Raw genomic sequence first — 23,050 nt, 5'->3', positions numbered from 1 at the left:
GAAATGAGCTGCGGGTTGCAGTCGTGGCCGGAGGCTGCAGGTTGGAGAGCTGCCCGTAGGCGTGCCGCTGGAAGAGTCTCCATCACAGTGGAAATTCATTTCCTTTGGCCTTGGCTTTTTTAGGGCAAGTCATGTCCTTCCCTTTCTGACACTACATCCTGATGGACATGTGGAGGTCATTTTCCTAAGGATCCCTAGGCAAAGAGGGAGAACTGTTTGTTAACTGTCTTAAAGGTTGACCGAGGTCTGTCAAGAGGTGGAGGACGGATGATAAAACCATCGATTTCATTATCTCACACTAAGAAGAGAGGAGAATAGTGACAATACTATTACGTGTGTACTTTAGGAAGTCCTTTGCGTTCATTATCTGTCCTCCAACCACAACAATCAGATTTCAGGGGGGGAATTGAAGTCTGCGAAGTTAAAAGACCTGCCGACGTTCCTACAGCTAATGGAAGGGAAGGACAACTTGAGACAAGTCCTCTGATTCTAAATTCTGGACTTTCCCCACTAGCACAAAATGACTGCTTTCATTATGATCATGCCCTGAAACACAGAACATTCTCTTTTAAGTGGGTAGAGAAGGTCTTGCACAACTTGCTGTTTATTTTTTGTTTAGGTGAGGAGAAATGTGTTGACTGGACTGTGAGTGAACAATGATGACCTTGATAGCACAAGTCCTATGTCCTATTACAATGTGGTAACACCCTCCATTGTTTACACATTTCCCATCAAATTGCAGAGACTGAAGACAGAACTAATTTTTACTCACATTGTATCCCTAGCTTCTGGCTTGGTGGACACTTAGTATCTATCAAACGAACCCTTAAGGAGCATGCCCCTCTGACTTGAGCCCATCCAATTTTCTCCCATCAGCCCCCCTCTTTTGTTTCAATCCTGAGGCTTTTGAGAGATTGCAATGGCCAGCCCCCTAATCAGTGAATTCGGCAAACTGAAAAACACTTCCACCAAAATGTCTGGAGAGGCATCCTGGAAGACACTGAAATTCAGGCACCTCACCTCATAATTCTCTCGACAAAAGCAGTGTCTTCAATGCTGCTTCAATGCCCCCCCCCCTTTTAAAGAATTTATTTATTCATGAGAGACACACGCAGAGAGAGAGAGGCAGAGACCCAGGCAGAGGGAGAAGCAGGCTCCATGCAGGGAGCCCGACGTCGGACTCCATTCCGTGTCTCCAGGATCACGCCCTGCGAAGGTGCGCTAAACCGCTGAGCCACCGGGGCTGCCCTAAGAACCCCTTTTGATGGGGGAACAGAGGACTGGCTGAGGACAAAGCACAAGCCCAGGGCAGCACATTGACAAGCCCTTGAAACAGGCAGAGAGGGACCTTCCTCTACGGACTCAACTGCCTCGTTGTTCATACTTTGCTAAGGAGAAAAGGCAATCTTAGCCCGACCCCCAGGATCCTGTAAGTGTATTTTAACATAAAAATTCCTTTAGAAAGATCCTTTATCTAAACCCACAAGATACATGTTGGCAATCATCCCCCAAGCACATGGCCCACCCATACACATCTGAAGGGTCTCATGACTCAGGTTTTATTAGATGGTAATAAGTGACCTTTTCCCAACAATAGCTGGCCCCCTCAAGGTCCTGGAAACCTTGCTTCCAAATTCCTTAGAGAGCACACTATCCTCAAACCCCTCCCAACTCCCAGGTATATAATCAGCCACCCCTCACGGGGCAGGGCAGCAGCTCCTCCTGCCCATGGGTACTGTCCCCCTGCTTTAATAAAGCCACCATTTCGCAGCAAAGACATCTCAAGAATCCTTTCTTGGCCGTCGGCTCCGAACCTCACCTTATAATTCCAAAAACTTCATCACTTTCATGGATAGACTTCTGACTTCAGATTCTAAATACAGGCTTTTCTAAACCATTCAGTTTATTATTTGAACACACCCTCAATTACATCTCTATTCTGAAAACCTATTGCTGCATTTTTGTTTCTCTTTCTAAACATTATCATTAGAAAATTTCCAAGGAAATAGCAGGAGGGCCATCCCCTGTTTTTCCTATCTGGGGGAGCAGCGGCTTCCTGGATTTCATGCCGTGGGTCACCGAAGGACCCGCTGTTTGCTACCAGAGCAGGGTGCCGCATTTCTCCCCAGTTTTAGCTGAGCTAAGCAGCCCTCTTTACCAAGAGCTACCGCAGCAGGGAACGTTCAGGGCGTGCCCACTTCGCCTTCCAACTCCTGGCACCCCAGGGTTCCCAATGCCTGTATCCCCCCAAATGACTCCCTTTTAGTACAAAAAACTCAAGTGTAGGGGGAAGAAATTTGCGCAAGGTCATTTTTCATTAAAAAACAACAACAACAAGGCCAACTCTACCCCCACCCCCAACCCAAAAATCCAGTATCCACTCATCCCTCCCTTCATTTTCCAGCGTAGACAACAATGGAGGACTACGACTCCCAGGGAGCCAGCGTCACCCCCCGAGCGGAGCCCAACAGACAGGACCTACGTGACTGGCACCGACCAATGAGGGCCCGCCCCAGTGAGGCTTTGTCTGCCTGCCGCGGCGCGGGCGCTCTCCCGCCTGCAGCCTCCGCGCACGCGCGCCCCGCCCTGCCCGCCTTTCCTCCTTCTTCGCCCTCCCCGCTTCTTTCTACCTCTCAGAACGTTCCTGCCGCTGCGCTCGGACCTCGTTGCTCCAGCCTCCGGACGCGTCCCGTCCTTCCAGCCTGCGAATTGCAGTATAGGGAAAAACCCATCTCACTCTCTGCCCCGTACACACCTTTGAGAGAAGCAAAAAGAATTAAAATAAATTTTAACAATGAGGGAAATCGTGCACATCCAGGCCGGTCAGTGTGGTAACCAGATCGGTGCCAAGGTAAGGATTTTAAGCCTTTTCTTTTAACTATGGTTTTTTTTTTTTTGAGAAGAAAAAAAATCCAGCTAAATGATGAAGAATGTGGGACATATTTGCGTTCCATCCATTGTCCCGCTTTGCCCTCAAAAGTTTTCCGCATACAATACACGGTTGCGCCTAGAATTTACTTTTGAAAAGCGGGGGAATTGTACTCGGCTGGCTAATTTTGGGTGAGCTTTTGAGGACGTTTCGGGTTTGGAGTCGGAAGACTGGCTCTTTAAAATTTTACTTGAAAGTGTTGTGGTGGTCCGAGGAACGGGGAGAGAGGAGATGCGGAAACGGTCCGAGATAAAGCGCGGAGAGGCTGTCCCCGAGTGCATCCCCTCGGCGGGGGGCCCGGTCCACGGAGGGGAGGAGGACAGGGAGCGCGGCTGGGCGGCGGCCGCGGGGCCCTGGGCCCACGGTGGGGAGGGGGGCGCGACGCGCCAGGGTGGGCAGCCCGCGAGGGGCGGTCCCGTAGGCCCTCGTGGACGGAAGACTGGTCGCCGCGGGATTAGTTTCCTTTCATCTCCAGTAAAGAGACCCTTTTAGGGCGTGCACCGATGTGGAGAAAGAGGGCGGGAGGATCCTTTTCTTTCAAGGGTCCCCCAGGGCTACACGGTGGGAGAAGGGCCGAGAATCCGTACGTAGAGCCAGGCGTAACAAGCCGGCAAAGGAAGAAAATCGGAGGCTCAAGCCGGAGGTGGGGGTAGTTTCTTTTTCTGCGCGCGGTTACAGTGTGGCGGGGGCAGGGCGGGGAGGAAGTCCTGCCGCTACGCTGTAGCCCGCGGCGGGGCGGGGGGCGGGGCGCGGCGGGGCGGGGCTCCATGCGCCGAGCCGGCCGGCTGGGGGCGCGCTAGCGGCACGGGCCCCCGCCCACGCGCGACGCCTCCCTTTGTCAGCGCCGACGGGCGGGCGCCGCAGTCACGTGGAGGGGCGTCCACTGCGGCGGCCTCTGTCCCTCACCCCGGCCCGCTGTGCGCGGGGGAGGGTGTGCCGCTCGGCTCGGCTCGGCTCGGCAGCCTCCGCGCGGCTCACGCCCACCGCACCGCGTCCACCGGTGGCTGGGCCTCCGCGGCTGCACCCCCTCACAACCCGAGCAGTGGACGCTGCAGCCCTTCGGCGGCTGCGGGTGTCTGGTGGAGGGCGCGGCGGGCAAGCAGAGTGCCCGGTAGGCCGTGGAGGTGCGCTCTCCGCGTGCGTGTTTGCACTTGAAATGTGTCGGTCGGGGGGCATCACTGGCTGGGACCAGAGCTGTGCAAGTCTCCCTGCTCTTCCTCGGCAGTTCTGGGAGGTCATCAGCGATGAACACGGCATCGATCCCACCGGAACCTACCACGGTGACAGCGACCTGCAGCTGGATCGCATCTCCGTGTATTACAACGAAGCTACAGGTGAGGGCGGGAACGCGGGACTCCCACTTTTCCGGGGTCTCCTTTCCAGCCCTGGAGAAGCCACCTGGGGATGGGTCTGATTTTTAAAGGTCTTACCCTGATTTGACTTTTCACGGTGTGGCAAAAGGTCAGCTCTGCTGCCCCCTGGTGTCCTCCAGCTCCATTTGGTCTTCTGGTCCACCAATTCTTACTCTACTCTTTCTTCCATATAGGTGGCAAATACGTACCTCGTGCTATCTTGGTGGATCTAGAACCCGGGACCATGGACTCTGTTCGCTCAGGTCCTTTTGGGCAGATATTCAGACCAGACAACTTTGTTTTTGGTGAGTTATGCACATATTAGTAGTGCTATTCAGTGTATTTGAAGGAAGGAGACTGCAAGAGCTAAGAAGTTATTTTTTAAATTTTTTTTTTTAATTTTTATTTATTTATGATTGTGACAGAGAGAGAGAGAGAGGCAGATACATAGGCAGAGGGAGAAGCAGGCTCCATGCACCGGGAGCCTGATGTGGGATTCGATCCGGGGTCTCCAGGATCGCGCCCTGGGCCAAAGGCAAGCGCCAAACCACTGCGCCACCCAGGGATCCCAAGAAGTTATTTTTAATGCTGGAGCGTTTATCTGGGGATATGTTTTGAGATCTCTAACGCAGGGTGTTGGGAATGACCGCTTTAGATGGTAGATACTGAGGCAGGGATGTATCACAGGTGAGTGAGAAAAAAAGGCACATTCGTGTACGTTATTCTAAAAGCTGAAGAGTGGAAATGGGTCCTTTATTTTTGATGCTTTGCTAATAAAGAGAATTTTGTTCACCTCATTCCAGGGCAGTCTGGGGCTGGCAACAACTGGGCCAAGGGCCACTACACAGAGGGGGCTGAGCTAGTGGACTCAGTCCTGGATGTGGTGCGGAAGGAAGCTGAGAGCTGTGACTGCCTGCAGGGCTTCCAGCTGACCCACTCACTGGGTGGGGGCACAGGCTCTGGCATGGGCACGCTGCTCATCAGCAAGATCCGAGAAGAGTACCCTGACCGCATCATGAACACCTTCAGTGTGGTGCCCTCCCCCAAAGTGTCTGACACGGTGGTTGAGCCCTACAATGCCACCCTCTCTGTCCATCAGTTGGTAGAGAACACAGATGAGACCTATTGCATTGACAATGAGGCCCTGTACGACATCTGCTTCCGCACCCTCAAGCTGACCACGCCAACCTATGGGGACCTCAACCACCTTGTCTCAGCCACTATGAGTGGTGTCACCACCTGCCTCCGCTTCCCTGGTCAGCTCAATGCTGACCTCCGCAAGCTGGCAGTCAACATGGTGCCCTTCCCACGTCTCCATTTCTTCATGCCTGGCTTTGCACCTCTGACCAGCCGTGGAAGCCAGCAGTATCGGGCCCTCACTGTACCTGAACTCACCCAGCAGGTCTTTGATGCCAAGAACATGATGGCTGCCTGTGACCCTCGCCATGGCCGTTACCTCACTGTGGCTGCTGTCTTCCGTGGGCGGATGTCCATGAAGGAGGTAGATGAGCAGATGCTCAACGTGCAAAACAAGAATAGTAGCTACTTTGTGGAATGGATCCCCAACAATGTCAAGACCGCTGTCTGCGATATCCCACCCCGTGGCCTCAAGATGGCAGTCACCTTCATTGGAAATAGCACAGCCATCCAGGAGCTTTTCAAGCGCATCTCAGAGCAGTTCACAGCCATGTTCCGCCGCAAAGCCTTCCTCCACTGGTACACAGGCGAAGGCATGGACGAGATGGAGTTCACCGAAGCGGAGAGCAACATGAACGACCTTGTCTCTGAGTATCAGCAGTACCAGGATGCCACCGCAGAAGAAGAGGAGGATTTCGGTGAGGAGGCTGAAGAGGAGGCTTAAGGCAGAGTACCATCACCTTAGGCTTCTCCATTCCCTCTTCCTCAGCTGCCCCTGTCCTCTCCCTCAATTTGCATTCTCTGCCTCTTATTTTTTTTTCCCTTTTTTTTTGGGGGGGGGGTGTTCCTAGAACAGTGCCTGGCACGTAATAGGCGCTCAATAAATACTTGTCGTTTGTTGAATGTCTCCTCTCTTCCACTCTGGGAAACCTAGATTTCTGCTGTTCTGGGTGACCGTGTATTTTCCTTTGGTGTCCATTTTCCCGTTTGTGCAGTTGATATTTCCCTTTGTTTTTTAAGGTGATTCTCCGAGAAGCTGGGTCTCATTAGATCCCATTTAGAACATGTGCTGAAAACATCACCACCATCTTAAGCCCATGTGGTAGCCCAGGGGAAAGGAAACCAAGCTACCTCATAGCAGTAGAGGTACATATTGAGAAGGTAGGGTTTTCTATTCTAGAGCAGTTTTAGAGAGGGAAATCCAGGCTCTTGAAGTCCAAATCCAGGAATCTTCTTGCTCTCAGCTTCAGGGGAGATGTTGACAGTATTGTCTATTTTTAGTCTTCTTCCAAGCTCAGTCCTGAGCTGTTTCTTTTGAGGGGTCTGTGCCACTTTGTTGAGTGGGATCCTTCCCTCCTACATAAACTGCTTCACGTGTTCAATTTCTTCCTTTTCCCCAGGGGAAAGAGGGACTGGCCTTGATCTCCTAAAGTCTCTGGAAAGGCCCACTCCCACTCCCCACTTTTTCCTAACAAAACTCCAGCTCTGCTGTGTACATATGGAAAAGTGTATTGCCACCTAAATCATTCGAGTCATTCTTCCAGAGGGGACAGGGAGACCCTCCACCTTTTGGCAACACCTCAGCTCTTCCTTCTGCTATTCCCTTTCCCCACACACCCTTGATTTTTGTCCTGTCCTACATTTCAAATTTCTACTTTGTGTTGAACTTGCTTTTTTTCATATTGAAAAGATACCATTGCCCCAAAAGCCAAAAATAAAAAAACTGAAAAAAAGTTGCGAGATGTGTGCTCATTTAGGGAAAGATTGCCATTGGACAACCCGAGGCTCAAGTTCAGCTACACATACTCTGCTCTTAATAAACTGATGAGAATATCCTTGTACTTACCTTATCTTGTGCCATTTCACCATCCTCACTACCAGTCTCAATAACTAGGATAGGCATAGACTCCTACAGGATTGACAGAAATGGGAACTGAGATGAATGTTGAATAGTGCGTAAGTGGCTCCCAGATGAATATCCTCTTGGGAACTTGGGTAGAAATGCAGATCACCAGGCCTACCCAGATGTACTGAACCAGAAACCAGCTGACTAATCTGTTTAGCAGTACTCCAGGAGAATCTTGTGAATGCAGAGTTGAACGCTATTATTGCACTACCTTCAGTGCACAGCACATCCAGGGTTCATTTGAGTTACAGGTCTTGCTTTTTTCTCTTACACCTTGGCATTTTCTCATTTAACTCCAGGGAAAGATAAAGATAACTAGTGAAGGATGCTACTTAATGGTCCCATTCTAAAGTACTGTTTCACCAAATAAATATGCTTTTCTAAGGCACAAAATAAGTCAGCTACCCTGGAAATTTAAGTCCATGTAATTTTCCTTGGCCCTATTCCAATTAATAAAAGGAACTAGTGCAGTTCTCCCAATTTCTTCCATTTTAGCATGCTTTTTTGCGTATTACCAACTTTTGCCGAAGAAAATTGTATGACATTAACTACATGTTAACTTGCTTTTCTCCCATTCTAAAAAGTGTTGAATGAAGGGAAGATGCTACGTTCCAGTATTAACTTTTAATCAGTTCTGCTTTATTAAGTTAATTATTAATCAGTATCAGTACTTTGTAACAGCAACTCATTTGATAAAGTTGAGAACCTCTAGGCGATCCCTCGGTTTTGGTCAGGAAAATTCTAGGCCATAAGTGTATACAGTCCAGTTAGAAAGTTAAATTGCAGGGTGCAGGGTGAGTAGGATAATCAGAAGACTGGCATGAAACCCGTGGGGGACTGGGAAGAAGAGCAACCCCTCTCCAAGGCAAGGCACAAGCTATTTGGCAAGGAGATGAGGGGTGGAACCCCATTGTCAAGGGTGTACGCAGAGAAGCCAGTTGTGCATGCAGTATGGGGACCATTCTGGCAACCATGAAGCAAGGCATCGGCAAAGGTTGAGGGCTCAAGCTGTTCGCAGAGGCTTGTGGTTAACCTGGTAAAAAGACCACAGTGATGACACGGGAACCATGTACCCTGTTCTCCCAGCTCCCCATTTGGATGAAAGCTACAGAGAGGACACGTATTTCCAGGAAGCTTCTAAGTTTTTTCTGCCGCCCTACCTTAACCTCTTGTCAAGCAGTCATAAGGAGCCATGTACAGCATCAAATCACTGCAAAGGAGTGGAGGGGCCAAAGCCCTGCTAGCGTAGACTCTCCTTGGCTCCTAATCTCATTCAGTGCATTCAATGCCAGCCTCAAGAAGGCTCCAAGGAACCCAGCTTGAAGGTCACTGCTACAGTCTATTGTTTTCACTTAAATATCTTTCTAAGAACTTCTATATTTGAGAGAATGTGTGCAAGGGGGGTGGTGGTGAGGAAGGAACAGAAAGGGAAGGGAGTAGGACAAGCAGACTGCACTGAGCACTGGGCCCAATGCAGGCCAATACCAGGACCCTGAGATCATGTCCTGAGCTGTAACCAAGAGCCAGATGACCCACCCAGGTGCAGATAGACAGGAAGATATAGATATACATTTTAAGCACTCTCGTGTATAGTACTTAACTATGTGTCAGGCACTGTCCTAAACACTGCCAATATTTACTCATTTAATCCCTTTAACAATTCAACAGTAGATCCTATTATTAACCTGATTTTAAGGTGAGGAAAGAGGTACAGAGAAGTAGCTAACTTGTGTAAGGTCACAGCTAGCATGCACTGGGGCCAGGATTCACACCAAAACAGTATGATTCCAGAGACTGCTCTGACTTTTATCATAATCTATAGGTGAATAAAGAGGCATTAAGAAAAGCAGTGATGGGCAGCCCTAGTGGCGCAGCGGTTTAGCGCCACCTGCAGCCTGGGGCATGGTCCTGGAGACCCGGGATCGAGTACCACATCAGGCTCCCTGCATGGAGCCTGCTTCTCCCTCTGCCTGTGTCTGTCTCTGTCTCTCTCTCTCCCCCTCTCCGTGTGTGTCTCACATTAATAAATAAATAAAACCTAAAAAAAAAAAAAAAAAAAAGAAGAAAAGCAGTGATATGCCTTGGAATTAACTGTTAATAGGCTGCAACCAGTTCTGTGTACTAGTGCAACCATAGGCTCTAAAAGGCAGTCAGCCTGGGTTTGAAGTCTAGCTTTACCAGCTGTATGTCAGGGGCAAAATTCCTTAACATATTGGAAGTTGTTTCTTTACTTTGTAAAATACTATATACCCAAAGGATAGTTTGATTAAAACAACAACATACCATTGGTGTAGAGGCTTAGCATGGCATCTAGCATATAGAAAGCAAAAATATCAGTGCCCCCCCCCCCCCAACCCTCCTTGCTGGCCTACTGCTGGCCTGCTGCATCACATGCCCAGGAACCCAGAAATTCACAGAAAATCCACACCTCCCACCCTAGAGACCCTCACCTGGGAGATGCTGACACCTGTGAGTCTCTCCACACTCTCTGGCAGGCGGCTCAGGATGTCCAGTACTTCTCCAGTCACTTTGGCCGCCCCCATGGCCCCACCTCCACTGGACACTAGTGTGATCTTATTGGCTGAGGTCAAGGGACCACTGATCTCTTCTGCCACCTGGTAGGTGAGAGATGCCCACTCAACACCTGTAGTCTGACCCTCCTAAATTGCTTTACGCTGGGCTTCAAGATCATTGATCATCTTCACTTTGTAAGGATTATCTTTCTTTACTTCAGTCACTGGGTTCTAATTCCTACCCCTCGTTTATGGTCCCCTAGTCTGTTCTCCCCAAGCCCCTCATTTCCCCCCACCCTACACTCCCTGGTTCTGTTCCTCTCCTGGTGCCCACACAACCTCCAGACCTGGGGCAGCTTCTCCAGCAGCATGTCCAGCTGAGCAGCCTCCTGGTACAGCTGGAATGCTTCTGCCTTCTTGGCCATCTGCTCGGCCTCGGCCCGGGCTCGAGCCCCGATGGCAAAGGCCTCAGCCTCCCCACGCATCTGAGAAGGGAAAGGGAGATTGTGGTGCTGATGGCTGTAGTTAAGGACAAGAAACCCAGCTCAAGCAGCAACTCCCATTCCCTCTGCAAGCCAGCAAGAGCCACCTCTTCACTCACCCTCACTGACTCCGCTTCTGCCTCAGCCTGCATAATTAGCTGGGACCTGTGCACAGAAAGGAAGAGGAGGGAGGGGCTGAGGAAGGGCAAAAGGCAGGCCCTGCTGGAGAGACAGAGGCTTCTGTAACCTGAGTTCCACAGGAGTTCAGGTAGTGAGGGCCTCCACTCTTCACCTGGGGGAGCCAGATGAGAAAGGAGCAGGATAGGGCTTGGGAGCGGGTGTTTACTTCTCTGCCTCAGCGAGGCGCTCCAGCTTGTAGCGCTCAGCTTCTGCTGGCTTCCGAACTCGGGCCTCCAGCTCCTTCTCTCGCCGGGCGATCTCCTGTTCCTGCACTGCCACCTGCTGGGCCCGCTCCACCACCTGCACCTGTACCCGCTGTTCCTCAATCTGCTGCTTAGTTTTGGCCACCTGGGAAGGAGCAATGCTCAACATCAGGGCTGAAGGTCCCAGGAACCACAGAGAAAAGCCAGGGCAAGGGCTCCAGGGTGAGATATAAAAACAGAGTAAGGGGCAGCCCGCGTGGCTCAGCGGTTTAGCGCCGCCTTCAGCCCAGAGCCTGATCCTGGGGTCCCGGGATCGAGTCCCACGTCAGGCTCCCTGCATGGAGCCTGCTTCTCCCTCTGCCTGTGTCTCTGCCTTCTCTCTCTCTCTCTCTGTGTCTCATGAATAAATAAAATCTTAAAAAAAATAAAAATAAAAACAGAGTAAGGACATGAAGTCAGTCCCTGGTGGGTTCAGCCAGCCCAGTGGAGTCCATTTCCCATATGGATCCCAGTTGTGGCTTGGGGGATGGCCTGATCCTCCTCAGAGGTATCTTCCAGGCAGCCTGACCATCAAAAGCTGGCTAGGGCTGGAATCCAGTCCCTGTTCTCCCTCAGGCCAGGCTAAGTGTCCCTCTTTTTGAGCTCCCGTATTAGTCTATTTCTCCACAGCGTCCCCCTCTAGAGTCTGAGAACCTGCAGGGCTCTGATGTGCGGTGGCATCTTCCACCTCCAGTCACTCAAATCCATCCACTTCTCTCCATATGAGCTGCTGTAACCGTCTTGTAAGCCACCACCAAACTCGCCCTCCCTGCAATAGCTTCCTACTGGCTTTGGTGGTGGTGGGGCGTGTATATATCTCTTTTATCTTTTGTATATGATACAAACTCAAAAGAAAAAAAATGGACAATGAGAATCAAGGTTTCCTCTACTTATTTCCTCAAACTACCTTGTTCCTTTCCCCAGAGGGAAGCATTGTGATCAGCTTCTTGTGTCTTCTTCTTCCAGGGAGATTCTAAGCATTTACAAGACTGTACATATAGGATTCCTCTTCCTTAGGCAGATTTCATTTTCTTATTCCTGTACAGAGATCGGAAGGCTCTTGCCAAGATTTTGGTGAGGAGAGGTACCAGTAGAGGAACATGCTTCTTTCCTGTCCCACTGCTCCAGCTCAGCCATGTACCATCATCCCTGTGGGTCTTATCAATAGCAGAGATGACGCCCCTGCCTTTATTGCACTCATCTGTTCACCCCAGAGGAAAGGCTTCTGGATATGGCACCCTGTGCTGTCTTTGACCCTAAATTTGCAAACCAGTTCCAAACTGAGCTACTTGTTCTCTACCCCAGTGTGCAGGATCTCTCTCTATATTGGAGCCCCTCCTGCCTCCTTTGTTTAGGCATCCTTTTTGATGAAATAACCCCCAGTAGCTTCCTTGGTAGAAGTATATGGGCAATACATTTTTTGAGATCTTGCTTTTCTGAGATTTTTATTCTACCTTTCTCCTTGAATGACAATGAGATTGAGTACAGGTTAGAATTCATTTTCTATCAGCATTTTTGAAGGCACTGCTCCATGGTCTTCTAGCTTCTTGAGAAATCTGAAGTCATTTTGATGCTTGGCCCTGTGCAATCTGTTCTTTCTCTCTGGAAGCTTTTATATCCTTTCTCTGTTCTCCATGTTCTGAAATTTCACAGTGTAGTTGTTTTTCATTCATTGTATTGTGCATTGAAACAGTCCAATGTAGAAAGTATCAATCTAGAAAGTCATACCTTTCAGAACATTAAAAAATTTTTTTCCATTGGTGATTTTCCTACCATTTTCTTTGTTCTGTTCATACTTTATGATTAATAATCTGTAGACTAGGATTAATAAATTTATTAAAATCGGAATTTATTAGAATTAGATGAGTAAATCTGTAGATTTATTATAATTTCTTTCAATATGATTTGCCCCTCTCATTTCTGTCATCTTACTGATTTCTAAGAACTCTTTTTTTGTTTTCTGTTTTATGCTCTGATTTTCTGGATGTGAATTCTTCTGTCACTGAGAACATTTAAAAAAAAAATTTAAGCTTTCTTCTCCCTGCATAACCTCCAAATTGCTTTGCTGTTTGTGGTTCCAGTCTCGGACTTTAACATTGCAGGATTCCCTCATATATTAGGTAATCTTTGATGGCCTGCTCACAGTGAAGGAGGTCTAAAACACTGAAACCCAGCATGTGGTTGAGGCTTCATTCTAGGGTGATCTGGACAGGTCATCTGCCGAAGAACCTATGATTAAGGATCTTTGGATTGGTTGTGTTCCCCAGCACAGTTTTCTGATGACTTCTTTGGAAGATGGAGGGTCTTGGGCCCAAATGGGGTAAAGGAGTTAGGGGAGACTGTCAGCCTTTAACATTCAATGGTCACATTGTGCCCGTCACTGATAAAATGATTATGGCCTTATCGATTACTGGCTTCATCGATTACAATGGCTTTCTGGCTTCCAAAATGATACCATGCTTTCTCTTCATCCTGATGCTATTCTCTCCATCTGTTTTCGCCTTCTTCCTCTTTTCTGAAAATCACTCTGTCGTTTCAGTGAGGTTTTAGAGAGGGAGTGCAATGAACTGTATTGATTTAATCCATCATCTTTGAAAAAGCTTCCAACTTATCTTCCTGCATCCTCTCTTGTCTTCTGACCATCAATTCTCCACACAACAGTCAGACTGATCCTCGTAAAAATGTAAATTAGACCACGGCACCTCCCTGCTTAAAGTTCTCCAATAGCATTCCACTGGGCTCTGAATTCCCTTCTAAGTCTCCAACAGGGCCACTTGAACCCTATGACCTGGCCCTGCCTACCTTGCCATCTCACTCACAGCATACCAGCCCCACCAGATCAGAATCCTCCTCTCTGTTCTTGGGATACATCAACCTCTTTCGTATCTCAGGGCCTTTGCAGACGATGGTCCTCTGTCTAGCCACATATGGCTATTTATATTTAAAATTAATTAAGGGATCCCTGGGTGGCGCAGCGGTTTGGCGCCTGCCTTTGGCCCGGGGCCCGATCCTGGAGACCCGGGATAGACTCCCACGTCAGGCTCCCTGCATGGAGCCTGCTTCTCTCTCTGCCTGTGTCTCTGCCTCTCTCTCTGTCTCTCTGTGTGACTATCATGAATGAATAAAATCTTAAAAAAAAAAAAAAAACCTTTTAAAATTAATTAAAATAAGTAAAATTTAAAATTCTGTTCCTCATATTTCACTAGCCACAGTTCCACAAGCCACATTTCAAGCACTCAACATCACTGCACAAATTTACAGCATTTCCATCATCACAGAAAATTCTATTTGAATAGCAATGGCCTAGAATGGTATTGGCCCACAACTCTACATTGCTGGCTCCTTCTCATCTTCCAGTTTATCTCATAAATCACTTCCTCATTGAAGCTTTCTTAGATCAGCCCCAACCTAATATAGTATCTCTCCACTGTTTTTTGCATCACTCTCTATATTTCCTTCATAGCACTTACACAAGATAATTAGAACCTATGAAAGTTATTTACTTGCTTTATTAGTTATTTCCTGTGTTAAAATGTAAGCTCCATGATGGCAGGAATCTTTTCTGTTTCATTCATGCTTATATCCTCACTTCTAAAACAATGCCTGAATGGGTGACGGGCACTGAGGGGGGCACTTGACGGGATTGAGCACTGGGTGTTATTTTGTATGTTGGCAAATTGAACACCAATAAAAAATAAATTTATTATAAAAAAATAAAAATAAAACAATGTCTGGTACATAGTAAGCACTTAATAGCTATTTGTTGAATGAGTCCTTATTTCCCAAGCACCCAGCACAAAGTCTGGCACAAAATAAAGAACTGGTAAAACTGGAACAGAGCCAAAACCAGCCCAATCCTTTAATTTGCAGAGGAGGAAAACCATATTTAGTTAAGGACCACACAAGCTAATTTCTGCTATGTTAATGCTTCTCAAACTCCAATGTGTACATGAATCCCCTAGAGATTTTGTTAAGATACAGATTCTAAGGGCACCTGGCTGGCTCAGTCGGTAGAGCATGCAACTCTTGATCTTAGGGTCATGCATTCAACCCCCATGTTGGGCGTGGAGCCTACTTAAAAAAAAAAAAAAAATGCAGACTCTGATTAAGTTAGTAGAACTGGAGCTTCAGATTTTGTATCTAACAAGCTCCACAAGGATGCTGATGCTGTTGGAAGGCAGACCACACTGAGGAAAAAGTGCTATGCCACACTCAATGACCTGTCAAACCACCAGGAATTTAACATCATAACCAGAGATGCTTTGTACTTCATTATCCTTTCAGCATATACCAACTCTTGGCAAAAACAAATCTCACACTATTGCTATCCTTTGCTTTCCCTAAAGTCTTAACGTATAGTTGATTCTCATTATTCATGGTGGATCTGCTCCATAAAGTAGCCAAAAATACTGCATTAGCAAACACTTATTTTGTTGTTAGGGGAAATATACGGTTAGGTTCCTATGTGCCCCTGTTCACAACATTTCGTCAACAGATCAGTATATGTCCTTGCTTTATATGTGTTTCTGATTAAAGATACCTTATGCAACATACATGGTTAATTCATTAACAATGAAGTCATTGCCAACAGTACTGTAACTCATGCCTGAAAGAAGCATGTAATTTCTTTATAAGGCATATTACAGCCTCTTTGCACTTAGGAACACTTAATGCTTTAGCGGGAGGCTTGGGGGTCATTTTAAACAGCAAAATCACCAACAAAGAGTACAAAAATGCAAAAAAATGTAGCAGTCACTATACGGTGAAAATGACAGTGTTTACACTACTGACAGTTTACACTACGAGAACTGCAACATGAGGCAGAACATCTCGTTCACCCTCAACTGCACATCAGGCAACTCAGATTTTTCAATGCTCTGTGCATGTCCACAAATGATCACAAAGGTGCCACAAGTACTGTTTCTGGGGTTACCAGTAAATTTTAGTGAGTAGGCAAAATCTCAAATACAGAATCTGTAAACAATGAGGACTGTCCATGCCTCCTCGCAGTATCAAGGGCTGCCCATATCTTACTTTGCAGGGTTCAAAGCCCAAGTCCCCATTTCCAAGTCCCCAAATGGCTGCTGTGAGCCCATGGGAAATCAGAAAAAGCTGCCCTTTCCCCTAGGTGGATGCGGCACCATTCACCTATGCCGGAATGCAGAGCATGGTGAACGGAGCACCAGCTGGACCTTAGCTCTGCTTTCCCCCTCATCCAGGGCCCTTGCCCAGTCTGCCCAAACATATGATCCCATCCTACTGACCATGTCCCTTCTTGGCCTCTGCTTTTCAACCGAAATGCTTAGGTCTTTCAAATCTTCCTCATATGAAGAAGTTGGGTCAGAAATGTAGAGCCAGAATAAAGGGATTAGAGTTAGAACTTGGGAAAGTGTGGAGGGCTAAAATGGAGGGCTTGAGAGGAAATAACTGCCCAGTGTGAGAGGTCTGACCTGAAGCTGATAGGCCAGGTCAGCCTGGGCTCGGCGGGTGTTGACCTCGATGTCATATGCAGCCTTCTTTAGCTCATAGTCTCTCTGCGCCTTGGCCATCTCAATCTCACTCAGGTACTGAGCAGACACCTTTTCTTGCTTAGCTTTGGCTTCCTGTCCACACAGAGATCAGGGAGGAAGTTAGAGTAGGGAGAGGAAGGCCCCAAGGCAGAGAGCCAGCTCCTCACCAGGCTCCCCTGCCCATGGCCTCATCTCTTTCCTCTGCCAACCCCGCTCTCCGAGTCCTCACTCAGTCGTGCCCCCTTCCATCCCCATCTCCCACTGCATGCCCAAGAAGCCCATGGTGACCAAGTGAGCCCTCAAATGGGATTCAGCTCACCCGGATCCCAGCGTCTCTTTTGGCTTCTGCTTCCCCAATGCGAGCATCTTTTTGGACTTGAGCTGTTCTAGCTTTCCCTAAGGAGTGCAAATAGTCCTGAGGAAGAGAAGCAGCAATCAGAATCCTCAGGAGGGCTTAAGAGATAGGAGCAGGGAACTGGAGAGGATCAGCCCCACCTAAGTTTACCTGATCATCATGAATGTCCTTCAGGGTGTAGCTAACCACACTGATGCCCATGTTGACCAGGTCTGAGGAGGCCACCTTGAAAACTTGCTCTGAGAACTTCTGCCTGTCCTTATAGATTTCCTAGGGTAACAGAATGGTAGGAAGGAGGAACTGAAGCTCTCAGTCTTCTGGCTACTGTTTCCCACAGACTAGCTGGGTTCTTCAGGGCATCTCTCCCAGATCTTTCCCTGCCCTCAAGCCCACCTCCACAGTCATGTGGGCCATGATAGCCCTCTGGTGCCCCTCCAGAGTCTCCAGTGCAATGTGGGCAATCTCAGCCTCCGTTTTCCCCAGGAACATCTGGCAGGCAGCTGCCAACATCTCCTTGTTCTGCCCCTGGATTTTCACCTGTAACCAGAGCAGGGATAGGGAAAGTGTGGTGAAGCCCTCCTGAAGCCAAGTAGCAAGCGGGAAGAGAATGGAAGAGTTAAGTGCCTTGGGAGTCCCTGGAGAAGGTGAAACTTAGCAGAGAAATTTCTTTGTGGCCAGAGGTTGGGGAGGCCATGGTCAGAAGATTCTTAATGTCTGGGGACAAAGAAGGGGATGAAGGAATGGCCTTTGGGGGAAAAGGCTCTGAAAGCCTCACCTGGGCAATGCCAGTGACTGAGATGGGGACCCCATGGCGAGTGTAAACCTTTTCACTCTTGACATTGAGGGTCAGTGTGTTGAGAGAGATCCTACAGGAAAAAGAAGGAGTGGACAGTGAGGAAAACAGGAAAGAGAGAAAACTGGGGTTCCCCTTCCTGGTTCTTTTCTACCTACCTCTGGATTTGCTGGATGCAGGGCAGGACAAAGACACGTCCTCCGGCCACCATGACTGGGGGGCTTCGGCAGAAACCTGCAAGGTGAGGGGGTAGCAGACTGCAGTGACAGGAGTAGTGCTAGAAAACGGAAGACTGAAAACGTGGGGTGGGGGTTGATCCCAAAAAGGAAATCTGGGAGTCGAAGAGGAGGCAGTCCAGGCCTTGGAAGGTAGCGCTGGGAATCACAAGTGGGGTGGCTTGCAGCCATGGGGAGGTCGCGGGAGGGTGCTGTGTGGACAGAAGGCCTGGACCCGGGAGCTGGTGGGGAGAAGGGTAGGGGGTAGAGGCGGGACCACAGGGCTTGGGGGCACTGGCTGGGAAGAGAGCATTACTTACCAGAGACCACCATGGCCTCATTCGGGCCACAGGTGAAAAACATGGCTCAGGCTGAAGCTGGAGGAAGAGGGAGAGAAAGCCTTTGCGGGCGGGGTCCGGGGGAGTGCAAATTCTCTTTCCGGCAGTCTAGCCCCATCCCCAGCCACCAGGGCCCGGTCCCTCCCGAACCCATGGGTCCACTAAGGCATTTCCCCGTGAAGTCCCGCCGATCGCCAGGGCTCTCCCCCGCCGGCTCACGGCCACTTCCTGCTTTCAGGGAGGACGGTTTCTCGATCCTCGGATAAAGCGCTCCCGCGCCGAGAGGCCCCAGACCGCGCGCCGCCCTCCCCGGCCCTCCGCGGTCCGATTACCTCTCGGCGCCCCACCCGCCTCCCCGCACGCAGGCCGGGGGGCGCGGCGGATCGGCCCTCCAGGAGCGCGGCGAGCAGCGGCCGGGGATCGGCGGGGAACGGCCCTCCAGGAGCCCCCGGGGATCGGCGGGGGAACGGCCCTCCAGGAGCGCGGCTCCACCCTGCGGCAGCCGCAGGCCCGCGCCCCTCCCCCGCGGCCCTTCCTCCCCCGGCGGCCGCCCCGCCCGCGCCCCTTCCTCCCCCGCGGCCGCCCCGCCCGCGCCCCCCCTCCCCCGCGGCCGCCCCGCCCGCGCCCCCCCTCCCCCGCGGCCGCCCCGCCCGCGCCCCCCCTCCCCCGCGGCCGCCCCGCCCGCGCCCCGCCCCCTTCCCGGCGGCCGCCCCGCCCGCGCCCCGCCCCCTTCCCGGCGGCCGCCCCGCCCGCGCCCCCCCCTCCCCGGCGGCCGCCCCGCCCGCGCCCCCCCTCCCCGGCGGCCGCCCCGCCCGCGCCCCGCCCCCTTCCCGGCGGCCGCCCCGCCCGCGCCCCGCCCCCTTCCCGGCAGGCCGCCCCCGCCTTGGGCCCTCCCCCAGCCGTGAGCTCCGCCGCGGGACGCGGGACATGACCTCCGCGGGCCTGGCAGCCGGGCCCGGAGGTTGCCTCATTTCTGGTTTCCCCCGCGGGACCTGGGAATCCGCACCCGGCTGCGTCCGGCCGCCCGGGGACGCGGCCCCCGCCCCCCCCGCTCGCCGCTGGCGCCTGGAGGCAGGGACTCGAGGGGGGAGTCGCCGCTGGCAGAATACACTCAGGACTACGGACTGGAAGTCGACTTTATTGGTGTTCACGGAACATACTGGGCGGCGCGCAGCCGCCCCCGCCGCCCCTCGACACCCCCGCCACGGTCTGGGGGCAACTCGGAGAAGACCGACGGCCGAGGACCTCGCCCCAGTGTCCGCCGAGGCCTCACAGCGGATCCGAGGAGCCGAAATCCCGGGGGGCGGAACACCAGCCCCCAAGCCCACTCCCAGCGGCGTCCGCGGCCCTCCGGGCGGGCTCCAGCTCCACGCGCCCGCCTCCGCCTCTCCCACGAAGCTCAACGAATACCGAGAGTTCTGCGTTTACAGCAGGGGGCACATCGCGCTCCCCTGCATAAGTTAGAATAAATATTAGACACCCCGCCATCACCTAGGGGGACATTCATAAATACGTATAAATATTAATTAGGATCAGTGAGAAATAAATTAATGACGCTCTTCCGCACCGGGCCTGGCCCCGGAGGGCCGCGGCTCGGCTCGGCTCGGCTCGGCTCGGCTCGGCTCGGCTCGGCTCCGGCTCGGCTCCGGCTCGGCTCCGGCTCGGCTCCGGCTCGGCTCCGGCTCGGCTCGGCTCGGCTCGGCTCGGCTCGGCTCGGCTCGGCTCGGCTCGGCTCGGCTCGGCTCCGGCGCGGGCTGGCGTCTCTGCCGACGTGCTCTCTCTCCGCTCAAGTTGCCTCTCAAGTCCCAGTTTGGGATACGCTCTCGCGCACCAGGCACACCTGGTGTTTATTTGGGTTTTCCGGCTCTTTCGGGGGGAGGTGGGGAGCTCGCGTTAGAAGGCGGCCGGGTGTTGCTGTAGGAAAGTGCTAAGGTCCAGAGCGTAGTCCGAGGGCGCAGAGGTCAGGTTGAGGGGCTCGAGGACCGGGGGCGCCGGGGAGGGCGCAGGGGATGCTCCGCTGGGGACGTCCCCCCGGGCCAGGGGCGCCGGCACACCCTCCTCGGCCAGCAGAATCTGGCAGAAGATGACGGCGAGCAGGACGAACAGGAGCCTTTTGGCCGGGCTCGGATCCTCGGCCGGCAGCGGGCGCCGGACCTGGGAGACAAGCAAGGGGACAGGTTGGCGGGACCCCGCGTCGCCGCCCCCGCCCGCCGCCGGCTCCCGCGGCACTCACCACTCGCGGGTAGAGGACCCTACGGCTGCGCTTCCGATGCCCGCGGGACGCGCCGGGGCGCGCGGCAGGGGCCACCGCAGGCTCCGGGAGAGGATCGAAGGTGAAGATCTCGGGACCAGAGCCCCGCCGGGGTCCGGGGCTGGCGGACGAGACGGAGGTCGGAGCCCGCGGGACGGTCATGGTGGGGAGGGAGCTGCGGGAGCGACACATCGCGCGGCGAGCGGAGCGGAAGGCCAGATGCGGACCCGCGGCGGTGCCGAGCGCATTAAGGGCGCCTCAGACCTGGGCGGGTCCTCCTCGACTCCTCCCGCCGCCGGGAGGGATGGCCCGAGCGAGCTGGAAATTCCGACGGTTAAGCAAAGAGAGGGGGTGGAGACTTGGTCTGTGCACCGCCAGGCGCCCAAGTGTGTGTTTGTTGGGAGTGTGGGGGTTGTGAGTGGGGTGGGTGAGATCCCGGGCTGCAGGCACATGTCGGGGCATGTGGCAACTAGGCAGGGACCGCCGGATAGCTTAGGAGATGCCTGGGCCACCGGCCCCATCTCTGGGGAGGCAGGAGGACTGACAAATCTGGCCACGCTGGGACGATAGCCACTCAGCAAAATCAAGGAATTACAGTTACACACGCACATTTATACACTTGTAGGTACACACAGAAAACACACACACACACACCTCAAGAGGAAAGTAGTTACAGAAATAGCCAAGAAGACAGAAATGAACACATTAGTCCACCATGCTGCTGACCTCAGCACACATGTTGTAGGGACAAAAAGAACGTCCCTTCTTTCCTTCTAGCTTCTTGGGCTGGTCTAATAATTAAATTGATACAAGATAGAGTAACAGGAGAAAAGCAGGTTTAATTACATACGTCGGGAGCCTGGGAAGCCATGAGATTCAAAGGCAATAAGGCAATTGGGGGTTACATGCTATCTTGAGCTAAGGAATGGAACAGGAGCCTGGGGCTTCAAAGGGGAGGAGGGCAATTCACAGGAAGATAAGATGCTCTGAGGCAGATGTTTGTTCTGTCCTGATAAAAAGTTATCTGTGGTAATAGCTGTCTTCATAGTTCAGGTGCCTATCTAAATTATTATTATTGTTTTTCTAAGATTTATTTATTCATTCATTCAGAGAGAGTGAAGAGAGAGGCAGAGACACAGGCGGAGGGAGAAGCAGGAAGCCCGATGTGGGACTCGATCCCAGGTCTCCAGGATCACACCCCAGGCTAAACCTCTGCGCCACTGGGGCTGCCCCCTATCTAAATTCTTTTAGGCAGTTAAGGGAGAGGGGTAAAAAGCTCTTCTTGTGTGCTGGGTGTTGATTGCCGTCAGCACATACTGGGGTGGCCTGGTCTGTTCCCCTTTAACACGCACATAACACATGTGTGTGCGGGCACACACATACACAGAGCAAAGGGGCAGAGACTTCACAGGGGCAACACAACAGAGCTACTACCCACATAGATGTGTGCAGAAATGCTCACGTAGGGAAGGTGCTACAAAACAAAGGCAAGAGGTAAGCAGCCACCCAGATTTGTCCCTTGCCATCAGATTTGTCCCTTGTTATTTTTTAACACAATTTATATGAAAAGAACATTTTAAACTGTGAGATGTTATTTAAGTGTGGTAGTGGTACTAAGAGAGAATTGCATATTTTCATAACTGCCTTAGAGACAGCTCCTCATGGACACAGTTTAACAACCTTTGAGCATTTACTGGAGCCAGGCAGTAAAGGTCCTGTTGAAAGTACTGAGGTTGGTTTGAAAGTACTGAGGTTGGTTTCAGTGTATGGGCTGATGAGTAGGGCAAGCCAGATTCAGCAGGCGGCTCACCCTATGCATGCAGAGGGGACCTGGACCCCGGACCTGGAGAACTCTCTGGAAGGTCTTCTTTTTTTTTTTTTTTTTTAAGATTTTATTTATTTATTCATGAGAGACACAGAAAGAGAGAGGCAGAGACAGAAGCAGACTCCGTGCAGGGAGCCTGATGCAGGACTCGATCCTGGTTCTCCAGGATCACGCCCTGGGCTGAAGGCAGACATGCTTAACCACTGAGCCACCCAGGCGTCCCTCTCTGGAGGGTCTTAAGACAACTGAACACTAAGTGCAAAGGAGGAGGAGGGACCCAAAACAACGAATGTTCACGTCTGTCTAGTCAATAAGGCGAGGCTTCATGGAAGAGTGGCATTTGAGATGACTTTGAACAGTGGGTGGGATACCACAAAATCAGATGTGGAAGATGACTGTGAGGAAGAGAATGGGATCAGCAAAAGCCCTGCACTGGAAAAGTACAGGATGTGTTTGGGGAATTGCTAGAAAAACAATCTTACAGTAAGTTTCCTGTAAAGGAGTAGTGGGAAGTAATGATTCTGGAAAGGAGGGCAGAGTGTGGAGAGCTGAGCTGCGAGGCCAGACTAGATCCTGGATTCCGTGGATCATGAGAGATTATAAAAGGAAGGCAGTTCAAGCTGGGAACTAAATCAGATGCCAAGTATGCCCTGCATGGAGAGACACTGTAATAGGGGATCAGAGGCTACTGGAAATGTTCAGGTGGATGGTAACAAGGGCCGGAGATGGGCCATGGCAAAGGGAGCCAAGAGGAGGAGTGGCAGGAAGCAACTTTCCTAGCCTAAGACCACAGGGATTTAGTAATGAGATGGGAATCATTAGAATCAGGGAGCATGGGGCAGCCCGGGTGGCTCAGCGGTTTAGCGCCGCCTTCAGTCCAGGGCGTGATCCTGGAGACCTGGAATTTAGTCCCACGTCGGGCTTCCTGCATGGAGCCTGCTTCTCCCTCTGCCTGTGTTTCTGCCTCTCTCTCTCTCTCTCTCTCATAAATAAGTTAAATAAATAAATAAATAAATAAATAA

The 23,050-nt window shown here is 51.4% G+C and overlaps 3 protein-coding genes across 4 annotated transcripts; 1 reads left to right on the top strand and 2 right to left on the bottom strand.

Annotated features, from left to right (window-relative positions):
* The first annotated feature begins 2,603 nt into the window (after positions 1-2,603).
* Positions 2,604-6,315, top strand: TUBB (tubulin beta class I). The gene is made up of 4 exons (XM_041753356.1): positions 2,604-2,851; positions 4,155-4,263; positions 4,476-4,586; positions 5,085-6,315. The coding sequence occupies exons 1-4, from the start codon at positions 2,795-2,797 to the stop codon at positions 6,140-6,142; spliced, it is 1,335 nt and encodes a 444-aa protein (XP_041609290.1). The 5' UTR covers positions 2,604-2,794; the 3' UTR covers positions 6,143-6,315.
* A 1,626-nt stretch (positions 6,316-7,941) lies between these two features.
* FLOT1 (flotillin 1) lies at positions 7,942-18,549 on the bottom strand. Of its 2 annotated transcripts, XM_041753366.1 has the most exons (13): positions 18,285-18,549; positions 17,935-17,991; positions 17,558-17,633; positions 17,382-17,472; positions 17,000-17,143; positions 16,757-16,876; positions 16,571-16,666; positions 16,192-16,344; positions 10,666-10,847; positions 10,439-10,484; positions 10,185-10,322; positions 9,775-9,939; positions 7,942-8,357 (listed from the first exon to the last, which is right to left on the bottom strand). In XM_041753366.1, the coding sequence occupies exons 2-13, from the start codon at positions 17,975-17,977 to the stop codon at positions 8,328-8,330; spliced, it is 1,284 nt and encodes a 427-aa protein (XP_041609300.1). In that variant the 5' UTR covers positions 17,978-17,991; positions 18,285-18,549; the 3' UTR covers positions 7,942-8,327. The 2 variants fall into 2 exon arrangements, with proteins under 2 accessions (XP_041609300.1, XP_041609307.1); XM_041753373.1 differs by lacking the exons at positions 17,382-17,472; positions 18,285-18,549 and having other exon boundaries at positions 17,935-17,995.
* A 521-nt stretch (positions 18,550-19,070) lies between these two features.
* IER3 (immediate early response 3) lies at positions 19,071-20,511 on the bottom strand. The gene is made up of 2 exons (XM_041725246.1): positions 20,186-20,511; positions 19,071-20,106 (listed from the first exon to the last, which is right to left on the bottom strand). The coding sequence occupies exons 1-2, from the start codon at positions 20,393-20,395 to the stop codon at positions 19,846-19,848; spliced, it is 471 nt and encodes a 156-aa protein (XP_041581180.1). The 5' UTR covers positions 20,396-20,511; the 3' UTR covers positions 19,071-19,845.
* Between the last annotated feature and the right edge of the window lie 2,539 nt (positions 20,512-23,050).

This window comes from Vulpes lagopus, chromosome 1, assembly GCF_018345385.1.
Source record: "Vulpes lagopus strain Blue_001 chromosome 1, ASM1834538v1, whole genome shotgun sequence".
NCBI lineage: Eukaryota > Metazoa > Chordata > Mammalia > Carnivora > Canidae > Vulpes > Vulpes lagopus.
Note: the sequence above shows the minus strand (reverse complement) of the source record. Positions and strands in the feature narration are given on the sequence as shown.